The 14,761-nt window shown below is 40.0% G+C and overlaps 1 protein-coding gene across 3 annotated transcripts; it reads right to left on the bottom strand.

The window, feature by feature from the left end:
* Window positions 1–1,663: 1,663 nt before the first annotated feature.
* Window positions 1,664–14,037, bottom strand: LOC123954115 (zinc finger protein 271). 3 transcript variants are annotated; one of them, XM_046024838.1, is made up of 3 exons: window positions 13,907–14,037; window positions 12,848–13,066; window positions 1,664–4,572 (listed from the first exon to the last, which is right to left on the bottom strand). In XM_046024838.1, exons 2-3 carry the CDS (start codon window positions 12,945–12,947, stop codon window positions 2,756–2,758), a joined length of 1,917 nt encoding a protein of 638 aa, XP_045880794.1. In that variant the 5' UTR covers window positions 12,948–13,066; window positions 13,907–14,037; the 3' UTR covers window positions 1,664–2,755. The 3 variants fall into 3 exon arrangements, with proteins under 3 accessions (XP_045880794.1, XP_045880796.1, XP_045880795.1); XM_046024840.1 differs by lacking the exon at window positions 13,907–14,037 and adding an exon at window positions 13,753–13,821; XM_046024839.1 differs by lacking the exon at window positions 13,907–14,037 and adding an exon at window positions 13,173–13,290.
* Between the last annotated feature and the right edge of the window lie 724 nt (window positions 14,038–14,761).

Genomic DNA, 14,761 nt, shown 5'->3' with positions numbered 1-14,761 from the left:
TACTTTGGAATATTTGTATTTTCTAGGTAAATTGACTCTTATCAATAAAAATGTCCCCTTTTATCTATAGTAAGCCTTTGGTTTTAAGGTCTACTTCTTGTCTAATATTGGTACAGCAATTAACAGCTTTCTTTTGGTTAGTGTTTTAATGGAGTATCTTTTTCTGTACTTTATTTTTTTTTCCCCATACTTTAATTTTGAATTCCTTGGATCCTTGCTCTTACAGTGGGTCTTGCCCAAGCAAGTACCCTATAAACTATAAGAAATGCAAGAATTTTTCTCAAAGTTCATTTATATGTAATTAATTACTGATGTAATACAATTACTGATCTACCATGTTCCTTCTCAATGCTTGTTATTGTCAGACTTTAAAAAATCATATTTATATATATGTAGTGTTACTTTTGTAACTCATTTCTAAAACCTAGTGAGCAAGTGGATTTAGAAAACTGGGGAAAGTGGAGAGTGCAGGATGGCTGTACGGCAAGGTGCTTAGCAGTGCAATTCGCCAGGATAGGGACCTCAGGAGGAAGATATCATGGGGCTGTGTAGTAAGCAGTTGGCTCTTAAAATTTATCCTCAGGAGAGAAGGGTAAACTTGATACAAATTTCATCATCCTATTTCTTCACTTTTTAAATTCTCCAAAGAATAACTGCTAATTAATCATACCTTTTCCTACTCCCTTCTCAACTTACTGTCATGTCAATGCCTCTTAGCTCTTCTGCTTATGACCCTCATGCTTTTGTTTCCAGACTTCAAAAGTTTTTCTTTCTGCTCCTTCCCCATTTAACTTTACTCTTCTGAAGGCAGTAAGATGATCATGCCATTCCTTGGTTCAAAGACCTCAATGGCTTTCCATTACCTTGAGAACAAATACAGAAATATGAAAGTCAATCCTATCCTAACTAGTACTCTTCCATTTTACATGATACTAAATGCCAGAAAGTTGAAGTGCCTGCTCGTTTAGCATCATACTCCTTAAGTCTTTTCTCATACTTCATTTTGATTTGCACCTTATTCTTACCCTCTTAAGTACATGTTTTAGTCATTATTTGCAAACACTTGAGTGTAAGGGCAGGAACCCTTCCTCTCCCCTTGAGTAGTACTCAGTAGTGCCTGACACTGAATGTGTATTGAATGAATTAATGACTAAGCACATACTCCACATCATTTCTTACACTTTCTTGCTTCTGTGACTTTGTTGACTACTCCCTTCCTGCCTCTAATCCCATCCTTCAAAACTCAAATCTCAGGAGCTCCCCAAACTTTTTCTTTCCAGTCAGAATTGAACCCTACTTCCTCTTATAAGCATCTTGTCTACCTCTATGATTGTACTGAGCCATGTGTTTTCTGTATACATCAGACTTTATCACATATGCTTTGTATATTCTGTATATACCACAAAACCTAAAAAAAAAAAATGCCTTGCACATTATAGATAACAGTAACTGTTAAAGTGATATAGTAACTGGATGATTATAGGGAATATTCAGTGTATAGCAGTGGAATCTTAACAAATGGTTAATACTGGAAAAACAATTTTAAATTGTTATTTTTAAATAAGTTTCTATTTTTCAGTTGAAAACTTTGCATATAGTAACCTATTACTGTATGTATATCAGAAATCAACAAAGTCTGATAAATGTTGCCACTTGAAAAAAATCAGTGTCTTTATTTTTAGACAGAATATGGTATACAAATTAGTCATGTGGGCACTACTTCAGCTCTCATTTTTATCTATAGATGACAGAGTGCTAGACTCTGACATATGGAATTTAAAAAATTGTCTCACATATTTAAGAAACTCTGATAAAATGGTAATGTAGAAGAAGTTATTTCAAACCACTGGTAAATGGGCTGCATTACTGAAAGCAAGGTAAGTCCATATTCTCTGTGCCTATTGCAGGAACCTGAAAATTCCTACTTTTTAGGAAAACCAAAACTAGGGCAAAGAAAAAAATTTTTTTTCTGAGAAAATAGGGCACTGGAATTATGTAGTTAACAAGTTTAATACCAGAATAGCATAGCATGTTCACACACAGAGAATTTAATGACAGATTAAGTAATGTGAGCATAAGGTAGGACTCTCTGTTGTCAGGTGGTAAGTGACATGCCAATTATGAGTGAATGCCAATTAAGATATAGAAGGGATTTAGGTTTTCCCCACATTCTCTAAAGTAACTTCTCCAATATGTAATAGATAATTAGGGCTCACTAAAGGTTTGAGATGACACTAATACATTTCTTTCTGAGCTGACTGCACACCCCATCACACTGATCTTTACAGTATCTGATAAGGCTCTGCATTAATATTGTTATTTATTTCTTATAATGATAAAACTCTCCCCTTGTAGATTATACTTGAATAAAAGACCAGAGACTTGTTTTGTTTTTTCATTATGACAGAAATTTCTTTCCATTGTTGTTGACATTCAGTAATATTTATTCATATTGAAGGTTTTCTCAATTACTCATGGAACTCAAAATCTTAAGTTTAGTAATTTCTGAACTCTCAGTTAAGCTTTCATTGTAGAACTTGTGTTTTCTGTCTAGTGTTTCCTTTTAATGTAGCACAAGAGTTGAGCACTGATTAAAACCGTTTTCATAATCAATAGCATTCCTAAGATTTTTTTCTGGTATAGTGTCTCTGGTATGAAATAAAGTCTGCAAATACTCTAAAGGTTTTCCCACATTTATCATACTTAGCCTGCCTTCCTCAGAATGGACTGTCTCATGATTAATAAGCCCAGAGAGCTAGCTAAAACTTCTGCTGCATTGGACACACGTGTGGGGTCTCTCCCCAGTGTGGATTCCCTGGTGTTCAGTAAGCTCAGGGCATGTGCCGAAGGCTTTCCCACATGCATCACATTTACATGGCTTTTCACCAGCGTGGATTCTTTGATGGTTAGTGAGATCAGAGCGTCGACTAAAGCTTTTGCCACACTGATCACATGAATATGGTTTTTCTCCAGTGTGGATCCTCTGATGTAGGATAAGAGCTGAGCACTGACTAAAAGCCTTTCCACACTCAGGACATTGATAGGGTTTTTCCCCAGTGTGGATTCTCTGGTGTTTGATAAGGTCTGAGTTCTGGCTGAAACTTTTGCTGCACTGTGTGCATGGGTATGGTTTTTCTCCAGTGTGAATTCTCTGATGAAGAATAAGGTCAGAACTCTGGCTGAAGGCTTTCTCACAATGATCACAATGATAGGGCTTTTCCCCAGAGTGCACTCTCTGATGTTTAGTGAGGTCTGAGCTTTGACTGAAACTTTTATTGCACTGGTTACATGCATACGGCTTCTCTCCAGTGTGTATCCTTTGATGTTTAACGAGGTCTGAACGACGACTAAAACTTTTAGTACAATCATTGCATGGATAGGGTTTCTCTCCAGTGTGGATTCTCTGATGGAGAATAAGATTTGAGCTCTGACTAAAGGTTTTCCCACACTCATCACATTCATAGGGCTTCTCCCCTGTATGAATTCTATGATGTTTAACAAGGTCTGATCTTCGACTAAACATTTTGCTGCACTGGCTACATGGGTAAGGTTTCTCTCCAGTGTGAATTCTCTGATGATTCATGAGATCTGAAAGTCTACTGAAGGTTTTGCTACACTGATTACATGGATAGGGTTTCTCTCCAGTGTGAATTCTCTGATGCAGAATAAGGACTGAGCTCTGATTAAAAGCTTTACCACATTCATTACATTTATAGGGTTTCTCTCCAGTGTGGATCCTTCGATGTTTAATAAGATCTGAGTTCTGACTGAAACTTTTGTTACACTGATTACATGGATATGGTTTCTCCCCAGTGTGAATTCTCTGATGCAGAATAAGATCTGAGCTCTGACTAAAGGCTTTTCCACACACATCACATTTATATGGTTTCTCCCCAGTGTGGATTCTTTGATGTTTTATAACATCAGAACTCTGACTAAAATGTTTGTTACACTGGTTACATGTATAAGGCTTCTCTCCAGTATGGATTCTCTGATGCTTAACCAGATCTGAGCGCTGGCTGAAACTTTTACTACAGTGACTGCACTGATAGGGTTTTTCTCCTGTATGGATTCTCTGATGGATGATGAGATCAGAACTCTGACTGAAGGCTTTCCCACATTCATCACATTTATAAGGTTTTTCACCAGTGTGGACTCTTTGATGTTTAATAAGGTCTGAGCTCCGACTGAAACTTTTAATGCACCAAGTACAAGGATAGGGTTTCTCTCCAGTATGAATTCTCTGATGCAGAACCAGAGCTGAGCTCACACTAAAAGCCTTTCCACACTTATCACATTCATAGGGTTTCTCCCAATGGGTTCTTCGATGCCTAATAAGGCCTGTACTCCAAGCAAAGCTTTGCCCACATTCATCACAGTTATGCTGTCTTCTTTTAAAGAAATTTTGATCTTTCTCATTTAATTTATCCCCAAATTCACAGAATCCTCTGCATTCAGAATCCTGGAGAACATCATCTCTGGGGTTGCCAGACTCTTCAGGCAATTGTTCAATTTTTGTTGTAATTTCCTCCTCTGAAGTCACCTCTCCAATCTTGGTCTTAGTCTCACCACCTAGAACAATAAAAAATCCAAATGGAATGTATTCTTCATACCATATATCACAATATGAGAGGGCTCTAAAACACTGAAAATTATCCTCTGAAAGAGCAATAAGGAAGAATCAATAAGTAATGGATCATAATAACCATGTATTGAAACGGTTTACCAGATTTGTCCTGTATATGTTTGTCACAGGAGATCTGGGAATACTGAAACCTAGTCACAGTAGTTATGAAAGTTTTGACTAAATTAAAACGAATACACAAGCAACTTATTAACATAAGTAAGGTAAGCAATATGAAAGAGTACTTGAGGGATAGGGGAGAAGAAAAGAGAGAAGGCGGCAGTGGCGCCTGGCTGTCACTGGGAAGACCACCAACCAGCCTGATCAGAGGCTACTATTGGGGATTAAGGCAACCTCTGTTCAGTATTACTAGCCAATGCAACAAGACATGAAAAATAAATGAGAGATACAAATGAGAAAAAAGTCAAACTGTCTTCACTTGTAGACTACACAATCATGTATACAGAAAATTCTAAAGTATCTCAAAAAAGTTATTAGAACTTATACATGAGTTTATTAGAACGATATATAAAACCCAACTGTATTTTAATATACTACCCATGAAAAATTAGAGCCTAAAATTAAAAACATTTTTTAATTACACCAAAAATAAAATATTTAAAAGCAATTCAAGGGGTGCCTGGGTGGCTCAGTGGGTTAAAGCCTCTGCCTTCAGCTCAGGTCATGATCCCAGGATCCTGGGTTCGAGCCCCGCATCGGGCTCTCTGCTTGGCAGGGAGCCTGCTTCCTCCTCTCTCTCTGTCTGCCTCTCTGCCTGCTTGTGATCTCTGTCTGTCAAATAAATAAATAAAATCTTTAAAAAAAAAAAAAAAGCAATTCAACAAAATACATATAATATGTTTATAATGAACACTACAAAACATTGCTAAGAGAAGTTAAAGAAGACATAATAAACAAAAATATATGTCATCACTTATGAAGAGGAAGATCTAATATTGTTAAGATGGTGGATTTCTTCCCAAACTTTGCTATAGGTTCAATGCAACTCCAATCAAAACCACAGCAGGCTTTTTTCATAGAAATTGACAAACTGATTCTAAACTTTATGTAGAAAGGCACAGAAGAGCCTAAACAATTTTGGAAAAGAAGAACAAAATTGAAGAAGTTATACTACCAGATTTCAAGCTTTATTATAAGGCTACAGTAATCAAAGCAGTATGGGACTGCATAAGGACAAGCATATCCACTAATAGAAAAAGACTGAGTCCATAAATAGATCCAAACATTTATGTAAAACTGATTGTCAACAAAGTTGCTAAGACAATCAATGGTGAAAGGACAGTCTTTTTTCAACAAAAGATATTGTTATATCTTTCCAGCTACAACAGTAACACAAATTAACCTTCTTTCCTTATGCTATACACAAAAATTAACTAGAAATGTAATATAAACATAAACATAAAAACTACAACACTTCTAGAAGAAAGCAAAGTACAGATGACAAAAGTTAGGCACAGAACTGTGAGAAAATAAATTGCAGTTTAAGCCACCCAGTTTGTGATACTTTGTTATGGGAGTCCTAGCAAACAAATAAAGCATGTTTTTGAACTGTATACATTTATGGAATTATATCACATGTATTCTATGGTTTGTTTGTTTTTTTTTGCTCAACATTATGTTTGGAAAATTCATCCATATTCAATTGTGTAACTGCAGTCTATTGATGTTCACTACCATAGTGTGACATATACCACAATTTATTTAGCCATTCTCCTTCAATGGACAATAATATTTTGTTATTTCAAACAATGCTCATATGAATCTGCTGGTACATTTATCTTTACGCACATATTCAAGTGTTTCTCCAGGTTACATAAACTTAGGACCAGAATTGCTGGGTCTTATTGTTGAGTTTGAGTTCACACTGTTCTATATGCTAACCAATATTAAGTCTATCCTCTTTTTAACCCACTGCAATCAGGCTTTTATCTCCTTAGCTCCATCAAAACTGCACTTATCAGAATCCCTAATAAGCTCTATCTTAATAAATCTAATGGTCAATTCTCAATCTTCTTCTGTATTTATTTGACATACTTGATTACTCTCTTAAAACATTTTTCTTCTAACTTACCTTTCTCCTACTCTCCATAAAACAGCATACTTAAAAAAAATTTTTTTGGGGCGCCTGGGTGGCTCAGTGGGTTAAGCCGCTGCCTTCGGCTCAGGTCATGATCTCGGGGTCCTGGGATCGAGTCCCGCATCGGGCTCTCTGCTCAGAGGGGGCCTGCTTCCCTCTCTCTCTCTCTCTGCCTGCCTCTCTATCTACTTGTGATCTCTCTCTGTCAAATAAATAAAATTAAAAAAAAAAATTTTTTTTTTATTTATTCATTTGTGAGAGAGAGAGAGAGAGAGAAAGACAGCAAGAGGGCACACAAGTAGAGTGAGTGGCAGGGATAGGGAGAAGGAGGCTCCTGGCTGAGCAAGGAGCCTGATGCAGGACTCGATCCCAGGACCCTGGAATCATGACCTGAGCCAAAAGGCAGACGCTTAACTGACTGAGCCACCCAGGCATCTCCAGAGTAATCTTTATATGTTATTATCATGTACAAAATGTTCCAGTGGTTTCCTATTACACTGGGAATAAATTCCATGTCCTTACTATGGCTCAGAAGGTTCCATCCCGTCCTTTCTCTCTCTGCTCTCATTGCATTCCCATTTCCTGTCTACCCCAAACTGACACTGTTCCTGCTACATTAAAGGGCCTCTGGAATTTGCTGTTCCCTGTGCCTAAAACACTCTTCTCTCAGATAGCCATATGGCTTGTTTTATCACTTCTCTTATATCTCTAACCAACTGTTACCACCTCAGAAAGGCAAAATACTTGGAGAGGTCTGCATTTTTGAGACAACAGATACCACAGTCAAATGTGCTGAAACGACCAATATTAGTACCCTGACTCAAAACTTTAAAAAAGGCTTTGCATGGGTCCAGGTTGCAATGTAAGCTGTCCTATCACATGACTTTACTAACCAGGATAACCAATGGTAAGCAGCATCTGCAGTAGTCAGGGATGCTGTATTAAGGCTTCTGCAAGCCTCCAGAAGAGAACTACACTGGAGTAAGGCCATACTCTCTTCTGCCAACAATTTTCTAAGTGAAAAACAGATGCTGACTTGCTCTTGGGCACTAATAAGACTTAATGCTTCACCACAGAGCACCAAATGACTACTACAAGCTGATCATTGTGAACTACCTAGTTGACCCTCCAAATCCCAAAACCAGACATACAAACCAGCATTCCATTATAAAAGCAAGTATGGAAGACAAATAAATTGCATGTGCTAGTGATGTGGGTTTCCCTATTACTCCACTAATCCCCTCCCTATTAGCCAATATTCATGGCCTAATGGGAATTCCCTCTTATCAGTTAACAGAGGAGGAAAATGTACATAACTGTGTTATAGATGGGTCTGCTCAGTGTGTGGACACTAGCAGAAAATGAATCTCTCACTTACACCCTGACTCTGAAGTGACCTGAAACATACTGGTAAAGGCAAATCCTCCCATTAGACAGAATTTCAGGTATACACCTGGCTGTCCACTTTCATGGAAGGCAACAGAGCCTAAGATACACATCTGTACTGATTCATGATAATGACTAATGGGTTATTGGTTAGTTAGGTAGCTAAAACAAGCCTGGAAGATTAGAAATAAGGATTATAGAAGAAAATTATAACAGACCTCCTATGATGGGCAAAGAACGAATGTATTTGTGTCCTGTGTGAATACTCACCAAAGGGCATCCACTTGAAAGAAGCCTCTCAATCAGATGGACATGGTGATCCACGTTGTGAATGTCAATCAGCCTTTTTACTAATGTTTGCCCAATGGATTCATGTACAAAGTAGTTATGGAAGCTATGTGTGGGGTCAACAATATGTGTCTACCTACAAGGCTGCTATGCCCATTATCACAGCTATATAGCCATGCAGCCAACTGCTGGGACCAACCCTTAGCCCCTAATATGGTACAATTCTCTGGAGAGGAATAAGCCCACAACTAGGGGGCAGATTCATCAGACTTGGCCCCTTCTATCATGAAGAGGGCAAAAATTTGTTTTCAAAGGACTAAATATATAGTCCAAATACAAATGTGCACTGACCTAAGAGAATGCTTTATTTATTACCATGGTGATTCTATACAATAATACCTCCAGAGGAGTAGTTTTACAGGGAAGGAAGTACAGCAATAAGCTCACACACACGTAATTCATGGGTCTTACCACACGTCCCATCATCCAGAAGTAAGTGGATTTCGATAATAGTGGAATGATTTACTTAAGGCTCAGTTACAGTACCAGGCTAGGCAACAACACCCTAAGTTTGGGGTGCTGTCCTACAGGATGCAATATGTGCCTTAAACCAGAGGAGAATAAACAGTGTTGTCTTCTCTATGGCCAGAGTACTTGTGCATAGGAGCCAAGGGTAGAAGAGTAGTAAAAATGTCTCCTTTCACTATAAAACTAATAATCCATTCATATCATGAATTATATTATATTTATATTCTTAAAGATTTGAGAGAGCACGTGAGTGTGCGTGCGCATGTGGGTGGGGACAGACAGCGAGGGAAATAATCTCAAGCAGACTCCCCACTGAGCAGGGAACCTGATGTGAGGCTTAACCCCATGACCCTGAGATCACAACCTGAACTGAAAATTAAGAGTCAGACAATCAACTGACTGAGCCACCCAGGTGCCTCCATATTATTTTTAATCCCTATCCCCATAATCTTGGGCTTGGTGAGTTTGGGGTTCTGGTTCTCAAAGAAGAAATGTCTACCATGGAACAAAGTCATGATTTTGTTAAATCTGAAGCTGAGACTATCTCCTGGCCATTTGGGTTCCTCATGCTGCTGAACCAACCAGCAAGAGAAAGGGTTGCTCTGCTGGCTGGGATGACTGACACCAATTGATACTGGGGGGTTGGCTGCTGCTACATAATAAAGGCAAGGAAAAATAGGCATGGAAATCAGGTAATTCAATGTGGGTGCTTCCTAGTTCTCTCCTGTCTAACGGCCCAGTCAATGGTACACTGAAATAACATGGAAGAGACAATCATCAAGGACTCAGATCATCCAGGAAGAAAGGTTTATGTTACTAAATTAGGTAAAGAACTCTGCCATTGAGATCCTGACAGAGGGTAGAGATAACATGGAATGGGTGATGGAAGAAGATGTTATGATTATCAGTTTTGGCTTTACGAATAGTAAAACTTGTAGCAGTGATTTTAAGTTAATTATGACTTTACCCCCTTTACCTTACTACCTAATATGAGAAGCACCAACAGCAGTGAAGTTTTCATGTTTTAGGGGGGGAGTATAATTTAATTACAAGTCAACCTGTGAAGCAGAAGCTTAAAAGACTGTTTTTCTCTGTGTTAGGAACATGATAAACCAAACAAAGGACAAAAGTAAACATTATAGGTTAAAAGGGGTAGACTGTAATGGGATATTCTCCTTTTGCCCCTCTAGACCTACTGTTCATGTTTCTCTGTGCTCCAAGAGGTTGATACTAATTTTATGGACTGCAGCACTTGGGATTCTGTGTCCTCTGGCTTGCAAATAGATTTGGTCCAAAGTAGGAGGAGAAATGTAGAGTGACCAACTATCCTGGTTTGTCCAAAACAGATGGGGATCTTGGGATATGGGACTTTCAGTGCTAAATCCCAGGGGAAACCAGGTTGAGTTCTTCACTCTACATCCTGACTCCCTTCTTGCTGGGCCAGGACTTGCAAGTGACTGTGCTTCTTTTAGCAAAGGCTATGGCTCCTACTGGGCATCTCTACCCTACAGCTATACTCTCTAGGATCTGGTAATTAGTCTCTCCCTTTGTAACACTAGGCCTAAAGGTAGTAACTGCTTATCATTTTTCTGGTCCCAAAGCTGTACTCTACCCCTTATTAATTTCTGTAATCCTGCCCATCTTCTTCATGAAATGTTGAATTACCCAATCTGAATGAACCATCTGTTTCCTGCTAGAATCCTGACTGATATATCCTGGTTTATTTTCTTCGTAACCATTACCACTATCTGATATTCTACCATATATTTATTTATTTCCTATTTCCCCCATCAGACTGTAAACTCCTTGAGGGCAAAGGCTTTTCTGTTCAGTTCACTGCTATATGCGAGCACTTAGAACAGTGTAAGAGTAGCCCCTCAATAACTAACCATATTATATGGTCAGCAATAATTAATAAGCTATAATCTGATTAGATAATAAACATTTATCAACAATAAGTATTTGTTAAATAGGTGATTATTTATTAGAAGGACACATTGTTAGTAGTGACTATCTTTTCTTTATTTTTTTGAAGATTTTATTTATTTATTTGTCAGAGATAGAGAGAGAGCAAGCACAAGCAAACAGAGTGGCAGGCAGAGTCAGAGAGGGAAGCAAGCTCCCTGCTGAGCACAAGGAGCCCAATGTGGGACTTGATCCCAGGACTCTAGGGTCATGACCTGAGCTGAAGGTAGCTGCTCAACCAACTGAGCCCCCCAGGCATTCCAATGACTATCTTTAGATGATGGAGCTGTACATTATTTAAATTCCCTGTTTTGTGTCTTTCTGTATTTTATAAATGTACTTTAGTATAATTAGATTATTCTATAGTAAAAAAATGTTCTTTCACACATACTCTAAGAGACACAAACACATGCAATATGTATATTAATTTATACAAAACTGCAAGAAGGAGACTCAATTCTGTAGTAATTCTCACAAAAAATGAGAGCTAGATGCCTTACAATAGATTCTTAAGGAAAGACAAGTTCTAAATATAGAAGAGAGAAACAAAACAAAATAAAGATACGTCAAAACTATAAAGAGGCAGAAGATCTGGAGTAAAAAAAAAAAAAATGACAGTAAAATTTCACAGGCAAAATAGCAGCAATGAAAGGACCAAAATCAGAAAACAGCAAAATATGATGTGAACATAAGACCCTGCAGAACACTTGAATAAGAATGGGATTAAAGAGGCGCCTGGGTGGCTCAGTGGGTTAAGCCTCTGGGCTAAGGTCATGATCCCAGGGTCCTTGGATTGAGCCCCGAATCGGGCTCTCTGCTAAGCAGGGAGCCTGCTTCTCTTCCTCTCTCTCTGCCTACTTGTGATCTCTATCTGTCAAACAAATAAAATCTTAAAAAAAAAAGAATGGGATTAAAATTATCTAACTAAAAATAACAGTGCCTACCATTTATAAAGAATTTACTAATAGTCTGGTCTGTGTGCAGAGCTTTATATAATGTAATATTACTAGTGCTCGTGGTGTTTGTTATAGTAGTAAGGGATCCCAACAAACCCTATCTCCAAATAACTATATCCTTGTATAGTTCTTTTCCACAATGACTCTGGAATGTCAGTATAACACAAACGTAAGTTAGAAAAGTGCTTATGCATCCCAAGGCTTGCCCTCTCTCTGTATGGGAAACTGGCTGCCCTGTGAGAAAGTCTGGGCTGGACAGCAGCAGGTGGGTGACCCCAGCCATGACCAGCACCAACAGCCAGACATATATGGCTGATACTCAGACCTGGCCCTAGTTGAGCCTCTAGATGACTGCACAAGTGATCCCAGACAAAACCAGGAGAAAAAACTGCCAGCTGAAACCAGCCCAAGTTGAGGACCTACAGAACCATAAGAAAATAACATGGTTTAAAAATGTCTGATGTTTAAGGTCACTAAATTTGGGGGTCCTTTATTATGGAGCAATAGACACAACCCTCAAAATAACCTCCAAGATTTGAGTTACTACATACTTATAAAATAAGGAAGCAGAATCATTAAAAAAAAAAAAAAATGCAAGTAATTTACTGAAGCTAGTACATGACAAAGCTAGTATTTGAATCCAGGGTGTCAGACTCCAAAACTTTAATTAGCCCCTACAGTACTTGAAAAAGATGACTTGAAAAGATTTTAAAGGGAAAATATGAAACACTGACAGACTGGTGATAAAGTGATTATAATGGGGAAAATGGGTAACTGGGAACTTAAGGAGAGGAGGGAACTCCATGAGAATCTGACTGCCAGAATTCACAATAAAGCTATGTGACTGTGCTTGTAGCACTCAAGAGATGATACTGCCTAATATAGTGAGGGATAGGGAACAAAAAATACCAATAGCCCTGGAAGACACTAACACAGCACCATTAACAACCTGAACCCCACCACCTGAACCGCCTAAGAAAGATAGAATGTACTGCTTCTCACCTGACAGAAGGTGGTGTTCTTCAGATTCATAATTGAAGTGGATCTCCATGGGCTGTAACTGGACGCTTGGCACCTTGGGGAGCAACTGGAGAATTACCATTTCCTCAGTAAGCTTTTCTTGTCAGCATAGGAGTATGAAACCTGGAGGCAACGGGGCACCACTGGGCTTGGAAGGCAATCATCGTGGAGACCGGAGATATAATTTCGGAGAAACATCCTCTAGATGTAAAAGTGAAGGAGAAAACAAAATCTCATTTAATTTCCAAGTGGTTTTCTCCCAGAATTTATTAAGCTTCCTCCCTCATGATGAGACTCAGACATTAACCATTTTGGACGTGTAGTCTCCATTCCAAGGCTAGAGACCTTCAAACATAACTGGGGGTTAAGGCTCCTGAAAGAAGCATGTAACTGGGAAGATAAGGCAGGGGAGGGCATTATAAACTTTTTTTTTTTTTAATATTTTTTATTTATTGGACAGAGAGAAATCACAACTAGGCAGAGAGGCAGGCAGAGAGAGAGGAGGAAGCAGGCTCCCTGCGGAGCAGAGAGCCCAATGCGGGGCTCGATCCCAGGACCCTGGGATCATGACCTGAGCCGAAGGCAGCGGCTTAACCCACTGAGCCACCCAGGCGCCCCTAAACTTTTGTTTTTCAGCGGTTAACGCGGTATTCGCTGCCTCTCCTATACCGCCCCGGCACTACTGGTCACCGTCATTATCCCTCTTTCCCTCCTTCCAGCGCTCGCACATTCAGGCTGCTTTTTCCCGGCACGCTCTGCCGATCTGCGAGGATGCACAACCCTTCCAGATTCCACGTGCCCCCAAAGTTTCCGGTGTTCATTCGGTTGAACCCAAGGCCGCGCAGGCGCTGCCCGGGTACCCAAAGCACGCCAGGCCGAGGACCCACCGCGCCAGGAGCAGCGCCCGGAGGCGACCCGGGCGGCCGGGACTCTCTACGGACTCGAGAAACCCCACAGGGTTTCCTGGCGGTGCCGCAGGGCAGCCCAGGAGGCGAGATCACCCGAGGTCCCCTGGCTCCTACGACTTTACATCACCCATACCTCGACGTGTCCTTCAGGTCCCTGTCAAGCCCCACGCGCTGCGAAACCGCCATCCCCGCATCCGCTCTAGGAAACTGGGAGGATTGCTCAGCTCTATGGCGCGAGGGGCGCGCGCCCCAGCGCAGGCGCGAGGGGCCGGCTGCAGACTGGGGGCGGGTTGAGGAGATTTAACCCCTGAATCTCCGCGTAGCTGATCCAGCCCCGCTGTAGCAAGCGACCTGGTCCCTTGCTGCCGTACCTGCCGGTTCTTGAGAATGTCGAAACATCTTTCGGGAAAGCTCTCTGGGGCAGGGTAGGTTTTCTGACTACAAAATGAGTTCTTCCTTATTATCTCTCTCTTTTTAAATCCCCTCGCCACCTCCTATTCATACTCGCTGGTGTGCTTCCATTCTAAACTTTCTGCCTGTCGTCTCTGGATTTCCCCCCTAGAACAGTGGTGTGCCTCCAAATCACCTGGAAGCCTTGTTAAAAATTTTTACTGGGCCCCAACCCTAGAGTGAACCTAGAACTCAGGGTCATAGGTACTGCTGCTGTTGGCTCTGGACCACACTTTGAGAACCATTGCCCTACGAATTAATTCCTGACTTGCCGGGAAGCTGGATTTTGATGTACTTTGCCATCACCGAAGGCCATAGGGGTCTGTTTCTAAACAGCTTGCTTAAGAGGAAATTTAAAACAAACAAACAAACAAACAAACAAACCATGGAGACATAGGAAAATGAAAACACAACAGCCCCCAAATCTTTGGGATGCATCAAAAGCTGTTCTAAGAGGAGGTTTATAAAATACCAGCCTACTTCAAGAAGCAAGAAAAATCTCAAATAAACCAACCAAAAAATACACCTAAAGGAGCTA

Source organism: Meles meles, chromosome 12 (assembly GCF_922984935.1).
Source record: "Meles meles chromosome 12, mMelMel3.1 paternal haplotype, whole genome shotgun sequence".
Taxonomy (NCBI): Eukaryota; Metazoa; Chordata; class Mammalia; order Carnivora; family Mustelidae; genus Meles; species Meles meles.
Note: the sequence above shows the minus strand (reverse complement) of the source record. Positions and strands in the feature narration are given on the sequence as shown.

Excerpts from the sequence above, each read along its gene's own strand:
- LOC123954115 (XM_046024838.1), bottom strand. The coding sequence starts at position 12,947 with ATGGTAATTCTCCAGTTGCTCCCCAAGGTGCCAAGCGTCCAGTTACAG. Across the intron at positions 4,573-12,847 it reads AGAACACCACCTTCTGTCAG|GTGGTGAGACTAAGACCAAG; the intron begins GTGAGAAGCAGT and ends TTATTGTTCTAG.